The 22,011-nt window shown below is 49.9% G+C and overlaps 1 protein-coding gene across 1 annotated transcript in view; it reads left to right on the forward strand.

Annotated features, from left to right (window-relative positions):
- Positions 1-22,011, forward strand: part of LOC306940278 (secretory carrier-associated membrane protein 1-like) — a gene marked incomplete at its 3' end in the record, with an annotated part of 72,540 nt that overhangs the window by 11,157 nt on the left and 39,372 nt on the right. The window contains exons 2-3 of the mRNA XM_079525300.1: positions 6,569-6,646; positions 16,242-16,358. Coding sequence (XP_079381426.1) covers positions 6,569-6,646; positions 16,242-16,358 — 195 coding nt within the window. The remainder of the gene's footprint in view (positions 1-6,568; positions 6,647-16,241; positions 16,359-22,011) is intronic.

Raw genomic sequence — 22,011 nt, forward strand, 5'->3', positions numbered from 1 at the left:
TCATGTCTCGACCGTTTCGGACGCGGGGCGGCTCGCCCCTGGGGGCGTTCCTGGGGGTCTGGATGTTCCGGGGACCCCCACACAGAGTTGCACCACTCACTTGTTCACACGGGTGTGATTTTTTTTTTTTTAAATTATATTTCATATTTGCTTCAGTGTTGGAGGAACAGAACATTGGCTGGTAGCCCGTGTGAACAAAATACTGTTAAACTTAAAATGGGTCCTTGAGGAGGTACACTGGGGGTCCTTGAGGGGGTACAATGGGGGTCCGGGGACCCCCAGGGGTCCTTGAGGGGGTACAATGGGGGTCCGGGGAACCCCAGGGGTCCTTGAGGGGGTACAATGGGGGTCCGGGGAACCCCAGGGGTCCTTGAGGGGGTACAATGGGGGTCCGGGGTCCCCCAGGGGTCCTTGAGGGGGTACAATGGGGGTCTGGGGAACCCCAGGGGTCCTTGAGGGGGTACAATGGGGGTCCTTGAGGGGGTACAATGGGGGTCCGGGGAACCCCAGGGGTCCTTGAGGGGGTACAATGGGGGTCCTTGAGGGGGTACAATGGGGGTCCGGGGTCCCCCAGGGGTCCTTGAGGGGGTACAATGGGGGTCCTTGAGGGGGTACAATGGGGGTCCGGGGTCCCCCAGGGGTCCTTGAGGGGGTACAATGGGGGTCCGGGGAACCCCAGGGGTCCTTGAGGGGGTACAATGGGGGTCCTTGAGGGGGTACAATGGGGGTCCGGGGAACCCCAGGGGTCCTTGAGGGGGTACAATGGGGGTCCGGGGTCCCCCAGGGGTCCTTGAGGGGGTACAATGGGGGTCCGGGGACCCCCAGGGGTCCTTGAGGGGGTACAGTGGGCGTCCGGGGTCCCCCAGGGGTCCTTGAGGGGGTACAATGGGGGTCCCCATGCAGCGAAATGAGAACAATCAATAATTACCTCACAGGTCGCGAAGTGACATGCTGTGACTCAACTTGTGAGCTTGAAGATCTGCTATTTAAAGTCTTGTATGGGGGGGGGGGGGGGAGCTTTTAGATCTGCTATTTAAAGTCTTGTATGGGGGGGGGGGAGCTTTTAGATCTGCTATTTAAAGTCTTGTATGGGGGGGGGGGGAGCTTTTAGATCTGCTATTTAAAGTCTTGTATTGGGGCGGGGCTCGTGCTACGAGCTTGTAGATCTGCTATTTTAGAAAAATCTTGTTTAACCCATTTACACCTGCACGATTCTAAAAAAAAGTATTCTAAATCCTGACAGTTTTCTGAAAAACCCAATGTTTCTATGTCAGTCGTTCTCAAACTTTCATGTCAAGGACCCCCAGAATTATACGTATTTAATTGGCCGCCGAGCGGCACCGACCCTGTTGTTCCAGGGACCCCCCACAGGCAAAGATTTGAGTTTAAAACGTTCGATCTGAAAGAATATATATCCAAAGATTCGTGCCACATTTTCACGATTAAAAAAAATAAATAGCAGACCTACAAGCTTGTAGCGCGGCACTCGGTGCCGCGCTATGAGCTTGTAGATCTGCTATTTTTCAACAGCTAAAGTATAACATAATGCTTAAAACACCAAAAGGGGTTTCCGTCCTGAATGGGTTAAAATCTTTGAATATTATTTATATATATCTTTATTCTCTTACAAATCTTCTCTTCTGGTGGTCCCTGGCACAAATAAACAATCTTCTCTTCTGGGGGTCCCTGGAACAAAGAAACAAAAATCACACCCGTGTGAAGTGAGGGGCGCTTTTATCATCGTTACATCATCATGACGTAAAATCGCCACTATGCCTATTTATTTGCTCAGACACTGACGTAAAATTCTCTGAGACCAGATTCTACAAATGTCTTCTAAATCTTGACAGTTTTCTGAAAAACCCATGTTTCTAATGGTTCTCAAACTATTTCAATTTACAATTTACAATTTAGGCATTTATCAGACGCTCTTAATCCAGAGCGACTTACATTAGGCAGGAACAAAAGTATGGGAATACATCACATATATAAAATGCATTTATCAAGAAACATGCGTAAGCTAAGAACGTAGCTAGAACATATCTATATAATGACACTATACATATTAACTATACATATATACTATACTATGCTATACATATGTACTATGATGTGCTATGACTATATACAATGCAATTTATTGTGCTGTCTACATGACATGCTATAAGTCTGTTTCAAATGCTATCTAAGTCTAAAAAGTGCTATCTAAGGGGGTAGGATAAGTGCTATGGGCCATGATGGAGTCTGAAAAGGTGGGTCTTCAGACTACGGCGGAAGATTGGGAGTGATGCTGCAGTTCTGATTGCAACGGGGAGTGCATTCCACAGTTTTGGGGCCAGAAGGGAGAAGAGTTTGGGACGTGTGGAGCGTTGTCCCGGTGTTTTTAGTGAGGGTACTTCCAGCTTACCTGCGTTGGCTGATCTGAGTGCGCGGGAGGGTTTGTAGGGTTCAATCATGCTTGCAAGATATGGGGGAGCCATACCTTTGTTTGCTTTGAATGCCAGCATCAGAGTTTTGTATTCTGTGCGGGCAGCGACTGGGAGCCAGTGCAGGGAGCGGAGCAGGGGGGAGACATGTGAGAATTTTGGCTGGTTGAAGACCAGACGAGCTGCGGCATTTTGGATCATTTGGAGAGGCTTAAGTGCTCATGCCGGTAGGCCAGTAAGGAGCGAATTACAATAGTCAAGTTTTTACAAGACTGTTGTCATGGATTAGGAGCTGGGCTGATTCCTGGGTGAGGAACGGTCTAATTCGTCGTATGTTCTAGAGTGTGAACCTACAGGATCGAGTGACAGCTGTGATGTGAGTTTTAAACGAGAGCTGACTGTCCAGGACAACACCAAGGTTCCTGGCTGTTGGGACAGACGTTACCAGGGCGTTGTCTACGGAAATAGTTAGCTCCCGCATAGGGCAGGACTTAGCTGGGAAGAAGAGAAGCTCAGTCTTGTCTGGGTTCAGCTTGAGGTGGTTGGAGGACATCCACTGTGAGATGTGGCAGAGGGGGGGAAGGATAGAAACAGTTGTGTGTCATCGGCATAGCAGTGATAGGATATATTGTGAGCAGAGATGTTAGTGCCAAGGGATTTGGTGTACAGTGAGAAAAGGAGGGGACCAAGTACAGATCCCTGTGGGACCCCAGTTTGGAGGGTTCGGGGGGATGATAGCAGACCTTTCCAGGAAACCTGGTAGGTCCGGTCGGTGAGATAGGAAGAGAACCACTTTAGTGCTGTCCCGCCGGTGCCTAGATCCGCTAGGGTGTCTAGGAGTAGCTGGTGGTTCACTGTGTCAAATGCTGCTGATAGGTCTAGGAGAATCAGGACAGCAGAGTGGGAAGCAGCCTGGGCAGCATGTAGTGCTTCTGTGACTGCCAGCAGGGCAGTTTCTGTGGAGTGTGCCTTCTTGAATCCTGATTGGTTGGGATCCAGCAGGTTGTTCTGTGAGAGATGGAGAGAGAGCTGGTTGGAGACAACACGTTCAATGCTTTTAGACAGAAATGAAAGGAGTGATACCGGTCTGTAGTTCTTGACATCTGAGGGGTCAAGGGTTGGTTTCTTGAGGAGTGGAGTTACTCTGGCTGACTTGAGGGCAGATGGGACTAGGGATGCCAAACGACTCATATTTGGCCAATCGATAAATCGAGGCCGCAAATCGACGAGTCGATCGACTTTTTTTCCTATTTATTTTCCATTATTTTTTATTTTTTTATTTTTGTTGTTGCTGCGCAGCAGTTGAGGAGAACGCAACTATGCATTCCTTTAAGCAACACAACTTCTGCAGCTGCATCCATATGTTTAGAATTTGCATCAATGATCAAAGCCCAATAATAAAAAATAAACTTTATTTTGTAAACAACGACACTGAAGGAGCAGCGGCGCTATCGGCTGCTATGCTATCAGCTAGTTCCAACTCTCAAGTGTCTGCAGCAGCCTGTCACAAGTCCCGTAATGAACTGATACGGGACGCACGTTGTTCCGTATTTTAATGTCGGGTCGGGGAATAAATACAGTATGAATGATGGCGGGATTTATTTGACAACGCTGTCCTGCTTTCTTCACGAGAAGAGAAGAGCGCTCACAGCTCAGAACAGAGCGGACCTGTCTTTGAGCATGAGCAATGACATGTGAACCTGGGGTCTGGGGGCTCAGAGCTGCAGCCATTGGCTCATGATACGCGCACACGACCAATGGGACAGAGCATTCAGTGTTGCTAAGATACCCTTCCCCTTCACCCCACACCCTTGGACGATGGCGCTCTAACTGCAGCCAGTTAAAAATAAAAAATAAAATAAAAACGATTTTTCGACTCATACGTTTTTGAGTCGCGGAAGGCATGAGTCGAAAATCGAGTCGATTTTCAACTTTTTTCAACATCCCTAGATGGGACGCAGCCTGAGGTTACTGAGGTGTTGATGATGGAGGTGATGAAGGGGAGCAGATCAGGTGCGATGGTCTGGAAGATTGGAGACGGGACAGGGTCGAGAGGACAGGTGGTAGGTCTAGTGGATGTCACTAGTTGTAGGACCTCGTCTGGGGAAAGAGGAGAGAAGGAGGACATGCATGGTAAGTTGGGGTTAGTGTTGGTTGAGTCAGATGCCACTTTATGGGGGAGGGGGGGAAAGGAGCTGCTGATATCGTCAACCTTCTTCTCAAAGTAGTTGACAAAAACATCAGCAGTGAGGGATGCAGGTTGAGTGGGGGGAGGGGGCTTAAGGAGGGAGGAGAAAGTGGAGAAGAGTTTCCTTGGGTTAGAAGTACAGGATTGGATTTTGGTGTGGTAGAAAGAGGTTTTAGCAGTGTTTAGTGAGAGGGAGAAGGCAGAGAGGAGTGAGTGAAAGTGGGAAAGGTCATCAGGTAGCTTTGTCTTGTGCCACCTTCTTTCGGCTGCCCTTAGAGGTGTTCGTTCAGATCTGAGAGTTTCAGATAACCAGGGAGCCGGTGGACATGAGCGAGCTGGCCTGGATGAGAGGGGGCAGTGTTGGTCGAATGCAGATGAGATAGAGGAGAGGAAGGATGAGGTTGCAGTGTTAGGTGAGAGAGAGAGGAAGGGCTCCAGGGAGGGTAGAGGGTAGAGGGTAGAGAGGAGAGAATAGAGGATGAGAGGGAGGAGGGGTTTAGGGACTTGAGATTGCGTCGGGTGGTGACGTTCGGAGGGTTAGTAGGTTTAGGCGGGAGGGTGGAGAGAGAGAGGGAGAAGGTTATGAAGTGGTGGTCAGACCTAATTAAGGGAGTAACAGAGGGTGGAGAGAGAGAGGGAGAAGGTTATGAAGTGGTGGTCAGACCTGATTAAGGGGGTAACAGAGAGTGTAGAGGGAGAGCAGGCTCTGGAGAACACCAGGTCCAAAACATTACCAGCCTTGTGAGTGGGAGGGGAGGGAGATAGGGAGAGGTCAAATGAGGCCAGAAGGGATGTAACGGGAAGATACTTCTCTGCTGTAGGTAGGTTGAAATCACCCAGTAGGATCAGGGGGGTGCCATTCTCCGGAAACGAGGTGATCAGAGAATCTAGTTCTTCCAGGAAGTTCCCAAGGGTTCCTGGGGGCGATAGAGCACAATGAGGGTTAGGGGGACTGGTTGTGATATTTCATGTCAAGCACCCCAAAAATGATATGCCACCGACCCCCATCTGAAAATATGTTGTTCCAGGGACCCCCCCAGAAGGAAAGATAGGAGTTAAAAACGTTTGCTGTGAAATAATATATCGTCACTGTCCATTTTCAAGGTTTTTAGATTTCTTTTCATAAATCGATGCTACTGAACACCCTTTACGTCTGTGTGTTGTTATGATGCTACTGAACACCCTTTACGTCTGTGTGTTATGATACTACTGAACACCCTTTACGTCTGTGTGTTGTTATGATGCTACTGAACACCCTTTACGTCTGTGTGTTGTTATGATGCTACTGAACACCCTTTACGTCTGTGTGTTGTTATGATGCTACTGAACACCCTTTACGTCTGTGTGTTGTTATGATGCTACTGAACACCCTTTACGTCTGTGTGTTGTTATGATGCTACTGAACACCCTTTACGTCTGTGTGTTGTTATGATGCTACTGAACACCCTTTACGTCTGTGTGTTGTTATGATGCTACTGAACACCCTTTACGTCTGTGTGTTGTTATGATGCTACTGAACACCCTTTACGTCTGTGTGTTGTTATGATGCTACTGAACACCCTTTACGTCTGTGTGTTGTTATGATGCTACTGAACACCCTTTACGTCTGTGTGTTGTTATGAACATATTGAACCAATGGAAAGTATCAAAAAGCGCTTCTGAAAGAACCTCTGAACTCCATTTGCTCCTCAAACTGTCAGAAACACTTAACTCCACTGCTCTGTGGGGGGGGGGGGGGGGGGGGAGGAGAGATAAAAAAAATGTTGAAAACCACTGATTTCACCAACCTGCTCATCAGGAGCAGTTGGTGGTTCAGTGTCTTACTCAAGGACACTTAGACACCGGGGATCGAACCGGGAACCTCCCCGCTCTACCTCCGGAACTCACTGTTGCCCCCTTGTGTTTCAGCTCTTCTAATTTGAGATGTATTCTTCTTTTGGTGTTGTTGTCTTAGGACCCGTCAGTGACACAGGTGACACACACTCCCCCTGCTGGCCTGGAGGAGTACAACCCCTTCACAGATGGCAAAGCAGTGAGTACCAAACTACCGCCCATCCTGTAGGGTCGGGACCCTTTTCTGGAGCGTTGTCCAGGGTGTTTTAGAGAAGGAAGAAGAGTCTGGGACGTGTGGAGCGTTGTCCAGGGTGTTTTGGAGAAGGGAGAAGAGTCTGGGACGTGTGGAGCATTGTCCAGGGTGTTTTAGAGAAGGGAGACAATTCTGGGACGTGTGGAGCGTTGTCCAGGGTGTTTTAGAGAAGGGAGAAGAGTCTGGGACGTGTGGAGCGTTGTCCAGGGTGTTTTAGAAAAGGGAGAAGAGTCTGGGATGTGTGGAGCGTTGTCCAGGGTGTTTTATAGAAGCGAGAAGAGTCTGGGACTTGTGGAACATTGTCCAGGGTGTTTTAGAGAAGGGAGAAGAGTCTGGGACGTGTGGAGCGTTGTCCAGGGTGTTTTAGAGAAGGGAGAAGAGTCTGGGACGTGTGGAGCGTTGTCCAGGGTGTTTTATAGAAGGGAGAAGAGTCTGGGACGCGTGGAGCGTCGGCCAGGGTGTTTTAGAGAAGGGAGAAGAGTCTTGGACGCGTGGAGCGTCGTCCAGGGTGTTTTAGAGAAGGGAGAAGAGTCTGAGACGTGTGGAGCGTTGTCCAGGGTGTTTTAGAAAAGGGAGAAGAGTCTGGGATGTGTGGAGCGTTGTCCAGGGTGTTTTATAGAAGCGAGAATAGTCTGGGACGTGTGGAGCGTTGTCCAGGGTGTTTTAGAGAAGGGAGAAGAGCGTTGTCCAGGGTGTTTTAGAGAAGGGAGAAGAGTCTGGGACGTGTGGAGCGTTGTCCAGGGTGTTTTAGAAAAGGGAGAAGAGTCTGGGATGTGTGGAGCGTTGTCCAGGGTGTTTTTATAGAAGCGAGAAGAGTCTGGGACGTGTGGAGCGTTGTCCAGGGTGTTTTAGAGAAGGGAGAAGAGTCTGGGACGTGTGGAGCATTGTCCAGGGTGTTTTAGAGAAGGGAGAAGAGTCTGGGACGTGTGGAGCGTTGTCCAGGGTGTTTTATAGAAGGGAGAAGAGTCTGGGACGTGTGGAGCGTTGTCCAGGGTGTTTTAGAGAAGGGTGAAGAGTCTGGGACGCGTGGAGCGTCGTCCAGGGTGTTTTAGAGAAGGGAGAAGAGTCTGGGACGTGTGGAGCGTTGTCCAGGGTGTTTTAGAGAAGGGAGAAGAGTCTGGGACGTGTGGAGCGTTGTCCAGGGTGTTTTAGAGAAGGGAGAAGAGTCTGGGACGTGTGGAGCGTTGTCCAGGGTGTTTTAGAGAAGGGAGAAGAGTCTGGGACGTGTGGAGCGTTGTCCAGGGTGTTTTAGAGAAGGGAGAAGAGTCTGGGACGCGTGTAGCGTCGTCCAGGGTGTTTTAGAGAAGGGAGAAGAGTCTGGGACGTGTGGAGCGTTGTCCAGGGTGTTTTAGAGAAGGGAGAAGAGTCTGGGACGCGTGGAGCGTTGTCCAGGGTGTTTTAGAGAAGGGAGAAGAGTCTGGGACGTGTGGAGCGTTGTCCAGGGTGTTTTAGAGAAGGGAGAAGAGTCTGGGACGTGTGGAGCGTTGTCCAGGGTGTTTTAGAGAAGGGAGAAGAGTCTGGGACGTGTGGAGCGTTGTCCAGGGTGTTTTAGAGAAGGGAGATGAGTCTGGGACGTGTGGAGCGTTGTCCAGGGTGTTTTAGAGATGGGAGAAGAGTCTGGGACGCGTGGAGCGTCGTCCAGGGTGTTTTAGAGAAGGGAGAAGAGTCTGGGACGTGTGGAGCGTTGTCCAGGGTGTTTTAGAGAAGGGAGAAGAGTCTGGGACGCGTGGAGCGTCGTCCAGGGTGTTTTAGAGAAGGGAGAAGAGTCTGGGACGTGTGGAGCGTCGTCCAGGGTGTTTTAGAGAAGGGAGAAGAGTCTGGGACGTGTGGAGCGTCGTCCAGGGTGTTTTAGAGAAGGGAGAAGAGTCTGGGACGTGTGGAGCGTTGTCCAGGGTGTTTTAGAGAAGGGAGAAGAGTCTGGGACGTGTGGAGCGTTGTCCAGAGTGTTTTAGAAAAGGGAGAAGAGTCTGGGATGTGTGGAGCGTTGTCCAGGGTGTTTTATAGAAGCGAGAAGAGTCTGGGACGTGTGGAGCGTTGTCCAGGGTGTTTTAGAGAAGGGAGAAGAGTCTGGGACGTGTGGAGCGTTGTCCAGGGTGTTTTAGAAAAGGGAGAAGAGTCTGGGATGTGTGGAGCGTTTTCCAGGGTGTTTTATAGAAGCGAGAAGAGTCTGGGACGTGTGGAGCGTTGTCCAGGGTGTTTTAGAGAAGGGAGAAGAGCGTTGTCCAGGGTATTTTATAGAAGGGAGAAGAGTCTGGGACAAGTGGAGCGTCGGCCAGGGTGTTTTAGAGAAGGGAGAAGAGTCTTGGACGCGTGGAGCGTCGTCCAGGGTGTTTTAGAGAAGGGAGAAGAGTCTGGGACGTGTGGAGCGTTGTCCAGGGTGTTTTAGAGAAGGGAGAAGAGTCTGGGACGTGTGGAGCGTTGTCCAGGGTGTTTTAGAGAAGGGAGAAGAGTCTGGGACGTGTGGAGCGTTGTCCAGGGTGTTTTATAGAAGCGAGAAGAGTCTGGGACGTGTGGAGCGTTGTCCAGGGTGTTTTAGAGAAGGGAGAAGAGTCTGGGACGTGTGGAGCGTTGTCCAGGGTGTTTTATAGAAGGGAGAAGAGTCTGGGACGCGTGGAGCGTCGGCCAGGGTGTTTTAGAGAAGGGAGAAGAGTCTTGGACACGTGGAGCGTCGTCCAGGGTGTTTTAGAGAAGGGAGAAGAGTCTGGGACGTGTGGAGCGTTGTCCAGGGTGTTTTAGAAAAGGGAGAAGAGTCTGGGATGTGTGGAGCGTTGTCCAGGGTGTTTTATAGAAGCGAGAAGAGTCTGGGACGTGTGGAGCGTTGTCCAGGGTGTTTTAGAGAAGGGAGAAGAGTCTGGGACGCGTGGAGCGTCGTCCAGGGTGTTTTAGAGAAGGGAGAAGAGTCTGGGACGTGTGGAGCGTCGTCCAGGGTGTTTTAGAGAAGGGAGAAGAGTCTGGGACGTGTGGAGCGTCGTCCAGGGTGTTTTAGAGAAGGGAGAAGAGTCTGGGACGTGTGGAGCGTTGTCCAGGGTGTTTTAGAGAAGGGAGAAGAGTCTGGGACGTGTGGAGCGTTGTCCAGAGTGTTTTAGAAAAGGGAGAAGAGTCTGGGATGTGTGGAGCGTTGTCCAGGGTGTTTTATAGAAGCGAGAAGAGTCTGGGACGTGTGGAGCGTTGTCCAGGGTGTTTTAGAGAAGGGAGAAGAGTCTGGGACGTGTGGAGCGTTGTCCAGGGTGTTTTAGAAAAGGGAGAAGAGTCTGGGATGTGTGGAGCGTTTTCCAGGGTGTTTTATAGAAGCGAGAAGAGTCTGGGACGTGTGGAGCGTTGTCCAGGGTGTTTTAGAGAAGGGAGAAGAGCGTTGTCCAGGGTATTTTATAGAAGGGAGAAGAGTCTGGGACAAGTGGAGCGTCGGCCAGGGTGTTTTAGAGAAGGGAGAAGAGTCTTGGACGCGTGGAGCGTCGTCCAGGGTGTTTTAGAGAAGGGAGAAGAGTCTGGGACGTGTGGAGCGTTGTCCAGGGTGTTTTAGAGAAGGGAGAAGAGTCTGGGACGTGTGGAGCGTTGTCCAGGGTGTTTTAGAGAAGGGAGAAGAGTCTGGGACGTGTGGAGCGTTGTCCAGGGTGTTTTATAGAAGCGAGAAGAGTCTGGGACGTGTGGAGCGTTGTCCAGGGTGTTTTAGAGAAGGGAGAAGAGTCTGGGACGTGTGGAGCGTTGTCCAGGGTGTTTTATAGAAGGGAGAAGAGTCTGGGACACGTGGAGCGTCGGCCAGGGTGTTTTAGAGAAGGGAGAAGAGTCTTGGACACGTGGAGCGTCGTCCAGGGTGTTTTAGAGAAGGGAGAAGAGTCTGGGACGTGTGGAGCGTTGTCCAGGGTGTTTTAGAAAAGGGAGAAGAGTCTGGGATGTGTGGAGCGTTGTCCAGGGTGTTTTATAGAAGCGAGAAGAGTCTGGGACGTGTGGAGCGTTGTCCAGGGTGTTTTAGAGAAGGGAGAAGAGTCTGGGACGTGTGGAGCGTTGTCCAGGGTGTTTTAGAGAAGGGAGAAGAGTCTGGGACGTGTGGAGCGTTGTCCAGGGTGTTTTATAGAAGGGAGAAGAGTCTGGGACGTGTGGAGCGTTGTCCAGGGTGTTTTAGAGAAGGGTGAAGAGTCTGGGACGCGTGGAGCGTCGTCCAGGGTGTTTTAGAGAAGGGAGAAGAGTCTGGGACGTGTGGAGCGTTGTCCAGGGTGTTTTAGAGAAGGGAGAAGAGTCTGGGACGTGTGGAGCGTTGTCCAGGGTGTTTTAGAGAAGGGAGAAGAGTCTGGGACGTGTGGAGCGTTGTCCAGGGTGTTTTAGAGAAGGGAGAAGAGTCTGGGACGTGTGGAGCGTTGTCCAGGGTGTTTTAGAGAAGGGAGAAGAGTCTGGGACGCGTGGAGCGTCGTCCAGGGTGTTTTAGAGAAGGGAGAAGAGTCTGGGACGTGTGGAGCGTTGTCCAGGGTGTTTTAGAGAAGGGAGAAGAGTCTGGGACGCGTGGAGCGTTGTCCAGGGTGTTTTAGAGAAGGGAGAAGAGTCTGGGACGTGTGGAGCGTTGTCCAGGGTGTTTTAGAGAAGGGAGAAGAGTCTGGGACGTGTGGAGCGTTGTCCAGGGTGTTTTAGAGAAGGGAGAAGAGTCTGGGACGTGTGGAGCGTTGTCCAGGGTGTTTTAGAGAAGGGAGATGAGTCTGGGACGTGTGGAGCGTTGTCCAGGGTGTTTTAGAGATGGGAGAAGAGTCTGGGACGTGTGGAGCGTTGTCCAGGGTGTTTTAGAGAAGGGAGAAGAGTCTGGGACGTGTGGAGCGTTGTCCAGGGTGTTTTAGAGAAGGGAGATGAGTCTGGGACGTGTGGAGCGTTGTCCAGGGTGTTTTAGAGATGGGAGAAGAGTCTGGGACGCGTGGAGCGTCGTCTAGGGTGTTTTAGAGAAGGGAGAAGAGTCTGGGACGTGTGGAGCGTTGTCCAGGGTGTTTTAGAGAAGGGAGAAGAGTCTGGGACGCGTGGAGCGTCGTCCAGGGTGTTTTAGAGAAGGGAGAAGAGTCTGGGACGTGTGGAGCGTCGTCCAGGGTGTTTTAGAGAAGGGAGAAGAGTCTGGGACGTGTGGAGCGTCGTCCAGGGTGTTTTAGAGAAGGGAGAAGAGTCTGGGACGTGTGGAGCGTTGTCCAGAGTGTTTTAGAAAAGGGAGAAGAGTCTGGGATGTGTGGAGCGTTGTCCAGGGTGTTTTATAGAAGCGAGAAGAGTCTGGGACGTGTGGAGCGTTGTCCAGGGTGTTTTAGAGAAGGGAGAAGAGTCTGGGACGTGTGGAGCGTTGTCCAGGGTGTTTTAGAAAAGGGAGAAGAGTCTGGGATGTGTGGAGCGTTGTCCAGGGTGTTTTATAGAAGCGAGAAGAGTCTGGGACGTGTGGAGCGTTGTCCAGGGTGTTTTAGAGAAGGGAGAAGAGCGTTGTCCAGGGTATTTTATAGAAGGGAGAAGAGTCTGGGACAAGTGGAGCGTCGTCCAGGGTGTTTTAGAGAAGGGAGAAGAGTCTGGGACGTGTGGAGCGTTGTCCAGGGTGTTTTAGAGAAGGGAGAAGAGTCTGGGACGTGTGGAGCGTTGTCCAGGGTGTTTTAGAGAAGGGAGAAGAGTCTGGGACGTGTGGAGCGTTGTCCAGGGTGTTTTATAGAAGCGAGAAGAGTCTGGGACGTGTGGAGCGTTGTCCAGGGTGTTTTAGAGAAGGGAGAAGAGTCTGGGACGTGTGGAGCGTTGTCCAGGGTGTTTTATAGAAGGGAGAAGAGTCTGGGACGCGTGGAGCGTCGGCCAGGGTGTTTTAGAGAAGGGAGAAGAGTCTTGGACACGTGGAGCGTCGTCCAGGGTGTTTTAGAGAAGGGAGAAGAGTCTGGGACGTGTGGAGCGTTGTCCAGGGTGTTTTAGAAAAGGGAGAAGAGTCTGGGATGTGTGGAGCGTTGTCCAGGGTGTTTTATAGAAGCGAGAAGAGTCTGGGACGTGTGGAGCGTTGTCCAGGGTGTTTTAGAGAAGGGAGAAGAGTCTGGGACGTGTGGAGCGTTGTCCAGGGTGTTTTAGAGAAGGGAGAAGAGTCTGGGACGTGTGGAGCGTTGTCCAGGGTGTTTTATAGAAGGGAGAAGAGTCTGGGACGTGTGGAGCGTTGTCCAGGGTGTTTTAGAGAAGGGTGAAGAGTCTGGGACGCGTGGAGCGTCGTCCAGGGTGTTTTAGAGAAGGGAGAAGAGTCTGGGACGTGTGGAGCGTTGTCCAGGGTGTTTTAGAGAAGGGAGAAGAGTCTGGGACGTGTGGAGCGTTGTCCAGGGTGTTTTAGAGAAGGGAGAAGAGTCTGGGACGTGTGGAGCGTTGTCCAGGGTGTTTTAGAGAAGGGAGAAGAGTCTGGGACGTGTGGAGCGTTGTCCAGGGTGTTTTAGAGAAGGGAGAAGAGTCTGGGACGCGTGGAGCGTCGTCCAGGGTGTTTTAGAGAAGGGAGAAGAGTCTGGGACGTGTGGAGCGTTGTCCAGGGTGTTTTAGAGAAGGGAGAAGAGTCTGGGACGCGTGGAGCGTTGTCCAGGGTGTTTTAGAGAAGGGAGAAGAGTCTGGGACGTGTGGAGCGTTGTCCAGGGTGTTTTAGAGAAGGGAGAAGAGTCTGGGACGTGTGGAGCGTTGTCCAGGGTGTTTTATAGAAGGGAGAAGAGTCTGGGACAAGTGGAGCGTCGGCCAGGGTGTTTTAGAGAAGGGAGAAGAGTCTTGGACGCGTGGAGCGTCGTCCAGGGTGTTTTAGAGAAGGGAGAAGAGTCTGGGACGTGTGGAGCGTTGTCCAGGGTGTTTTAGAGAAGGGAGAAGAGTCTGGGACGTGTGGAGCGTTGTCCAGGGTGTTTTAGAGAAGGGAGAAGAGTCTGGGACGTGTGGAGCGTTGTCCAGGGTGTTTTATAGAAGCGAGAAGAGTCTGGGACGTGTGGAGCGTTGTCCAGGGTGTTTTAGAGAAGGGAGAAGAGTCTGGGACGTGTGGAGCGTTGTCCAGGGTGTTTTATAGAAGGGAGAAGAGTCTGGGACGCGTGGAGCGTCGGCCAGGGTGTTTTAGAGAAGGGAGAAGAGTCTTGGACACGTGGAGCGTCGTCCAGGGTGTTTTAGAGAAGGGAGAAGAGTCTGGGACGTGTGGAGCGTTGTCCAGGGTGTTTTAGAAAAGGGAGAAGAGTCTGGGATGTGTGGAGCGTTGTCCAGGGTGTTTTATAGAAGCGAGAAGAGTCTGGGACGTGTGGAGCGTTGTCCAGGGTGTTTTAGAGAAGGGAGAAGAGTCTGGGACGTGTGGAGCGTTGTCCAGGGTGTTTTAGAGAAGGGAGAAGAGTCTGGGACGTGTGGAGCGTTGTCCAGGGTGTTTTATAGAAGGGAGAAGAGTCTGGGACGTGTGGAGCGTTGTCCAGGGTGTTTTAGAGAAGGGTGAAGAGTCTGGGACGCGTGGAGCGTCGTCCAGGGTGTTTTAGAGAAGGGAGAAGAGTCTGGGACGTGTGGAGCGTTGTCCAGGGTGTTTTAGAGAAGGGAGAAGAGTCTGGGACGTGTGGAGCGTTGTCCAGGGTGTTTTAGAGAAGGGAGAAGAGTCTGGGACGTGTGGAGCGTTGTCCAGGGTGTTTTAGAGAAGGGAGAAGAGTCTGGGACGTGTGGAGCGTTGTCCAGGGTGTTTTAGAGAAGGGAGAAGAGTCTGGGACGCGTGGAGCGTCGTCCAGGGTGTTTTAGAGAAGGGAGAAGAGTCTGGGACGTGTGGAGCGTTGTCCAGGGTGTTTTAGAGAAGGGAGAAGAGTCTGGGACGCGTGGAGCGTTGTCCAGGGTGTTTTAGAGAAGGGAGAAGAGTCTGGGACGTGTGGAGCGTTGTCCAGGGTGTTTTAGAGAAGGGAGAAGAGTCTGGGACGTGTGGAGCGTTGTCCAGGGTGTTTTAGAGAAGGGAGAAGAGTCTGGGACGTGTGGAGCGTTGTCCAGGGTGTTTTAGAGAAGGGAGATGAGTCTGGGACGTGTGGAGCGTTGTCCAGGGTGTTTTAGAGATGGGAGAAGAGTCTGGGACGCGTGGAGCGTCGTCCAGGGTGTTTTAGAGAAGGGAGAAGAGTCTGGGACGTGTGGAGCGTTGTCCAGGGTGTTTTAGAGAAGGGAGAAGAGTCTGGGACGCGTGGAGCGTCGTCCAGGGTGTTTTAGAGAATTGAGAAGAGTCTGGGACGTGTGGAGCGTCGTCCAGGGTGTTTTAGAGAAGGGAGAAGAGTCTGGGACGTGTGGAGCGTCGTCCAGGGTGTTTTAGAGAAGGGAGAAGAGTCTGGGACGTGTGGAGCGTCGTCCAGGGTGTTTTAGAGAAGGGAGAAGAGTCTGGGACGTGTGGAGCGTTGTCCAGGGTGTTTTAGAGAAGGGAGACGAGTCTGGGACGTTTGGAGCGTTGTCCAGGGTGTTTTATAGAAGGGAGAAGAGTCTGGGACGTGTGGAGCGTTGTCCAGGGTGTTTTATAGAAGGGAGAAGAGTCTGGGACGTGTGGAGCGTTGTCCAGGGTGTTTTATAGAAGGGAGAAGAGTCTGGGATGCGTGGAGCGTCGGCCAGGGTGTTTTAGAGAAGGGAGAAGAGTCTGGGACGCGTGGAGCGTTGTCCAGGGTGTTTTATAGAAGGGAGAAGAGTCTGGAACATGTGGAGCGTTGTCCAGGGTGTTTTAGAGAAGGGAGAAGAGTCTGGGACGCGTGGAGCGTTGTCCAGGGTGTTTTAGAGAAGGGAGAAGAGTCTGGGACACGTGGAGCGTTGTCCAGGGTGTTTTAGAGAAGGGAGAAGAGTCTGGGACGCGTGGAGCGTCGTCCAGGGTGTTTTAGAGAAGGGAGAAGAGTCTGGGATGTGTGGAGCGTTGTCCAGGGTGTTTTATAGAAGGGAGAAGAGTCTGGGACGTGTGGAGCGTTGTCCAGGGTGTTTTAGAGAAGGGAGAAGAGTCTGGGACGTGTGGAGCGTTGTCCAGGGTGTTTTAGAGAAGGGAGAAGAGTCTGGGACGCGTGGAGCGTTGTCCAGGGTGTTTTATAGAAGGGAGAAGAGTCTGGGACGTGTGGATCGTTGTCCAGGGTGTTTTAGAGAAGGGAGAAGAGTCTGGGACGTGTGGAGCGTTGTCCAGGGTGTTTTATAGAAGGGAGAAGAGTCTGGGACGTGTGGAGCGTTGTCCAGGGTGTTTTAGAGAAGGGAGAAGAGTCTGGGACGTGTGGAGCGTTGTCCAGGGTGTTTTAGAGAAGGGAGAAGAGTCTGGGACGTGTGGAGCGTTGTCCATGGTGTTTTAGAGAAGGGAGAAGAGTCTGGGACGTGTGGAGCGTTGTCCAGGGTGTTTTAGAGAAGGGAGAAGAGTCTGGGACGTGTGGAGCGTTGTCCAGGGTGTTTTAGAGAAGGGAGAAGAGTCTGGGACAAGGTGTCCAGGGTGTTTTTGAGTGTGTGTGTGCATGTGTGCATGTGCGTTTGTGTCTGTGATAATGTGGGTGCGTGCGTGCGTGCGTGCGTGCGTGCGTGCGTGCGTGCTTGCGTGCGTGCGGGCGTGCGTGTGTGATAATGTGGATGTGTTGTGTCCTCACAGACAGCTCCAGCCTCGGCTCCGCCCAGACCGGTGGCTCCGCCTCCCACCCTGAACGCACAGCCAGCCATCATGAAACCCACGGAGGAGCCTCCACCCTACTCACAGCCACACCCACAGGTAGCTTCACCCACCTCACAGCCACACCCACATGTACCTAGCTCCACCCACCTCACAGCCACACCCACAGGTAGCTCCACCCATAGACATATAAAGGTATAGTAAATATAGGAATAGTAAATAAAGTGCAAAGAAGTTTAGGGATAAAATATGGCCCAGTGAGTCCATTAGAAGCCAGTGTTCAAAGTTAAAAAGGATTCAATACTAGAGCGTCACAGTCCCGCCCCCTTTCATGACGACGCTAGAACCAGAAGTTAATTCCTCGTTCATTTTCCTCGTAGACTTTTCAAAAAGTATTTATTTAAAGACGATTACCGACCGCCCGTCGGACCGGCCGACCGCCCGTCGGACCTGCTGACCGACCGTTGGACTTACCGACCGCCCGTCGGACCTGCCGACCGACCGTCGGACTTACCGACCGCCCGTCGGACTTACCGACCGCCCGTCGGACCTGCCGACCGACCGTCGGACTTACCGACCGCCCGTCGGACCTGCCAACCGACCGTCGGACTTACCGACCGCCCGTCGGACCTGCCGACCGGCTGTCGGACTTACCGACCGCCCGTCGGACCTGCCGACCGACCGTCGGACTTACCGACCGCCCGTCGGACTTACCGAACGCCCGTCGGACTTACCGACCGCCCGTCGGACTTACGACCGCCCGTCGGACTTACCGACCGCTCGGGCGGTCGGGCTCAAATGGATTTCGCCCTCCCCTAAACAAAAGCTTTTTCGCTGATAAAATAATTTGTAAGAAGAAAAACCAAACAAAGTGTTGTATCCTGCCTTGTTTTTCTTCTTTCTAATTATTCCCAAAACATTGTTTACTGTTATTTGTCGTCACAACTCCAGTTGTCTTTGTCCGCGGCGTAAACGTCTTTATATAAATACTTTTTGAAAAGTCTATGGGGAAAATGAACGGGGAATTCCCTTCTGGACCTCGGGAGGGGGCGGGACTGCAAAGCTCTATATTAAATGGACATTTCACCCTTTTTGCAAAAAAATATATGTTAACTCTTTGAGCGTTTCAAGGATTTCTATATAGTAGGTAGACTTCTCTATGGCATAATCCCGTTTTTGAATGATTTATTGAAAATTCTCTTTTGTGAATGTGTGACAATGAAAGACCTTCAGAGAAAGCTTGACTTGTCTGCTTCCAAAAAAATGAACTGAGTTGATAAAATGTTTAGTTTTTGTGTTGGAAGCCATTTAAAAGAGCCTGCATTTACACTGGGTAGTGTTTCTAGGACAACAAAAAAAGTTATGCCCGGTTGAAGTTTTATTTTCTAAATAACTTTTTTTCTGCTGGGCGTACATAGCCATGCAATATCTCATTTTAAAGGGTGAGTTGTCTAGTTCAATTAAAATAAAATAAAAAGTTTCTCACATGTACCACTGTAGATATTTTGCCATCTATAAATAGCATGGTCAGTCATGATCAATCTGACCTATCCAGCTAAAAGTCCCCATATCTCTGAAGTGGAACATCATATAAACTCAATTCTTTTTTGGGGTAAAATTAGACATTCTAACGCACATTTTGATATATACCATGTTTACATAGTCTTACCAGTACCTTGTCTATTCATGCATGTATCTCAAAAACCTATTATGAAGAAACACAGTTTTGATAAAAAACACATCCAAGGACATTGTTTTGATATGACTTGGTGCCCATGAAATGTATCAAAATATAGACTTGAATGTATACTGTATTATAAAAAAGAAATTTAGTTATTACCATCTACCGTTACAGAGTAAATCACAGTTGAAACTCGCTTAGTCATATACAATAAACCTCACAATAGTGAACAAAATAGCCATGACAGGTCTAACTCATTGTAAAAGCGTCTTTTATTTTTTATGACTACTAACATAATAAAATTATAATAAATATTACAGAAAATAAATAGGCCTACATACAAAACAGTTGTCCCCAAACTCCCCAGTGTCCCCAAACCACTGCATTCCAGTTGTTCTTGACGGTGTGTGTGTGTGTGTGTGTGTGTGTGTGTGTAGGCTAAATAATAATAATAATTAAAAAGAAACTGCCCCCTGAAATGAATGAATCCGGTTCAGTATCGGAGAACTCCATCGCAGTCTTGACTCTTCGTCATCATCATCATCATCCTCCTCCTCATCTGATGTCAGTTCTAAATATATAAAAAATAAACATTTAGCTGTTGTCAGTGCACGCTACTATTACATGGTGTTTGTAGCTGGCTGCTAGTATCACGATAAAATAATAGGCGACGTTAGAATGACACCAATGAGTGCTCGCAGGTATAATATCCAGCACCATCGCGTCGCCACATTCCACTGGCTGTTGGCTAGTTGCTAGCAAACACTGCAGAAATGGTACTGGCTATTGGCCGGGGGGGGACGGACGTAGGCTATCTGACATCATCGTCATCATCACACGGTGACACACAAACCACTCCTACAACTGGCTTTTTCGTGCAGAAAAAATGAGCATGGTTGCTATGTTCACCCTGTTCACCCGGGTGTGATTCCTACAACTGGCTTTGTTTGGGCAGAAAAAATGAGCATGGTTGCTATGTTCACCCTGTTCACCCGGGTGTGATTTCATTACGTCAGACATGATTTCATTACGTCATACAGACCTTACACCACTCAGTTCACACGGGTGTGATTGTATACAATACAATGAATGCGATTATCATGCAAGCTCATATAACTCATGGACAAAAGAAATCTACAAGCTCACAACGCGTCGCGCATGTGACCTGTTTGAGCTTGTAGAGCTGGCTGCTAGTATCACGATAAAATAATAGGCGACGTTAGAATGACACCAATGAGTGCTCGCGGGTATAATATCCAGCACCATCGCGTCGCCACATTCCACTGGCTGTTGGCTAGTTGCTAGCAAACACTGTAGAAATGGTACTGGCTATTGGCCGGGGGGGGGGGGACGTAGGCGATCTGACATCATCGTCATCATCATCATCACACGGTGACACACTAAACAATGTAAAATCATGATTGTATACAATACAATGAATGCGATTATCATGCAAGCTCATATAACTCATGGACAAACATGCATCGTTTACTGAAGCAACGCGTGGTTATGTGCGACGCGTTGTGAGCTTGTAGATTTCTTTTGTCCATGATTTCTGATCACTATAGAAGGGCATTTTCTACAATAAGATTACCTCAAAACATTCCGGGTTGATCGTCTTCTTTCAATGGTTTCCCGGTATAGCTCATCGGACGACGATGAGGAGACAATGAGTGGTAGTGGCCGGTCCCCGCTCCGGTTCTAAGCCCAGCCACCGGTCCCAGCGACCGGGCTGGTGGGGACTGGAGAAGGCGACTGGGACGCGTATGGATCAATACTACTACCACAAAACTCGCTCAAATAAATATTACTGCTTTCAACTTTTTCTGATAGAAAATCGCTCGGGCGAGACGTCAAACGGGCTGAACACTGAAAACTCCCTCCGCCCCCACTGTTTACTGGGGTGTGGGATCAGCTTCCAATGGCAAAGCGTACACGTGTGTCACGTGACACGGGTTTTCTGGGAAATGTAGTTGATATTTATGCTCAATACTCTATACAGAGGTGCGGACCGAATTAATCAATTGGTATTAATAAAAAAAGAGAACTACAGAAAATCACGTACAAGTCAGACAGAACTAATGCATAACTCCACGTGTTTTCCAGTAGTAATCCGGGTTAATGACGTTTAGAAGATTTAGAACACTTTCCTGGGGGTCTTTATGTGTGTAATGTGTGGTTTTAGATATTTTAGATGTTAGCAGTGAGCCCAGTGTCTCTGACGTCATGGAGGCGTGATTATGAATCCCACCAACGTTCTAGGGTAGACCCGCCTCACCATGTGTCTGATTGGCTCCCGGGAAGGCATAGTTTTACTGAGGTTAGGCCGTTCGGGTTAGGTTTAGGGGGTTGCATACTTAGTTTAGACTAGTCATTGGTTAGACATGGGTTAAGGTTAGGTTTAGGTGTGCTGCCCCGTGGGGGGTTAGGTTTAGGTGTGCTGCCCTGTGGGGGGTTAGGTTTAGGTGTGCTGCCCCGTGGGGGGTTAGGTTTAGGTGTGCTGCCCCGTGGGGGGTTAGGTTTAGGTGTGCTGCCCCGTGGGGGGTTAGGTTTAGGTGTGCTGCCCCATGGGAGGTTAGGTTTAGGGTGAGGGTTTGAGATTGTAGGACTAATGACTGGTCGCAAAAACGAGAACTGTCAATCACAACGACTACTGGCCAATCACAGCAGGGCTTTCCTAGAACTGCGGTGGGATAAATAATAATGCGTCATGGACACTGGGCTCACTTCCTTCCTGGACTACATGTTGTCTCAGTAAGACAGCCCCTCCCCCCTATCCACAAGGAGGAGCAGTGCACCAAAGCATTATGGGAATTGTAGTCCAGGAAGGAAGTGAGCCCAGTGTCCATGACATCAGAGACACTGGGCTCACTGCTAACATCTACAATATCTAAAACCACAGATTACACACATAAAGACCCCCAGGACAGTGTTCTAAACCACATTACACACATAAAGACCCCCAGGAAAGTGTCCTAAATCTTCTAAACATCATTAACATATATTATTTTGCAAAAAGGGTGAAGTGTCCCTTTAAGGGCCTTTCTCGGCCCCACCCTTCTCCCATGTGTTTAGGATCCAAGATGGCCGCAGCACCAGGAGGGCGTGGCCTTACTGGGCTGCATTCAGTCATTCAAGACACCTGTCTTCAGTGTCTTGTGTCTGTCTTGTGTCTGTGTTTAACCCTCTTGTGGCCAAACAGTGGATTGTGCCTTCTGCCAGCATTATTCATATGTTTAATTTGTAATTTTAATGCCAATAGAAAAATCCGCGATATACACACTATATCTCATTTTGACGGGGCAGGACTATAGTATTGGGACAATCAGTCCTGATGGTGGCGGTAACGTCACCATTGTGCCGATTCTGACCAAATAGAGCGAGTGCGCAATGACCACTTCCGGTTTGCGATCAAAATATCCGGTAGTATCTTTGCTACTGTGCAGCACTATCAGATGTCCGGAATGCTAAGCTATCATCGTATTTTTCACAACTAAGTCAAATTAAGCTCTAATCAAGCCCAAAATAGCGCATTTTACGCAGCGATGCATGCACGATCACGCGCGTGCGTGATCGACCGTGCACGTGCGGATTTCGGCCGGTTTTAGGAAGATTACATCGGCCGTTAGCCAAATTAGCCAAAAGATGCTACATTTTGTTATATTAAGCTCCCGATTACAGGGGATTAAACGATTACGTCATTACGTCAGATGGCCATGAGGGATTTATTGATATCAATACGCATAATACGTCAATGGCCATAAGGCGGTTAATAGCAGCTCCAATGCATTTCCAATGGAAGCCCATATGGTTTGACCAAACATTTTGTTAGATGGGGGGGAGGGGGGGCAGAACACATCCATCAAAGCTGTGTTCAGACACAAGGAAAGTGTCTTGAAATATAGCTCATTAAGGGCATTGGATTTTTTTGAATTTTCATTTTTTCATGTCATGTGAAAGCAGGGAATCATAGCTTCAAATTGACATATGAAGATATGGCTTATAGAGTAATGTCTTGCAGAGAAACAGCGAGTTGAGAAAACATGTTTAAGCATTTATTTCATATTTACA

This window comes from Electrona antarctica (assembly GCF_951216825.1).
Source record: "Electrona antarctica genome assembly, chromosome: 16".
Classification (NCBI taxonomy): domain Eukaryota; kingdom Metazoa; phylum Chordata; class Actinopteri; order Myctophiformes; family Myctophidae; genus Electrona; species Electrona antarctica.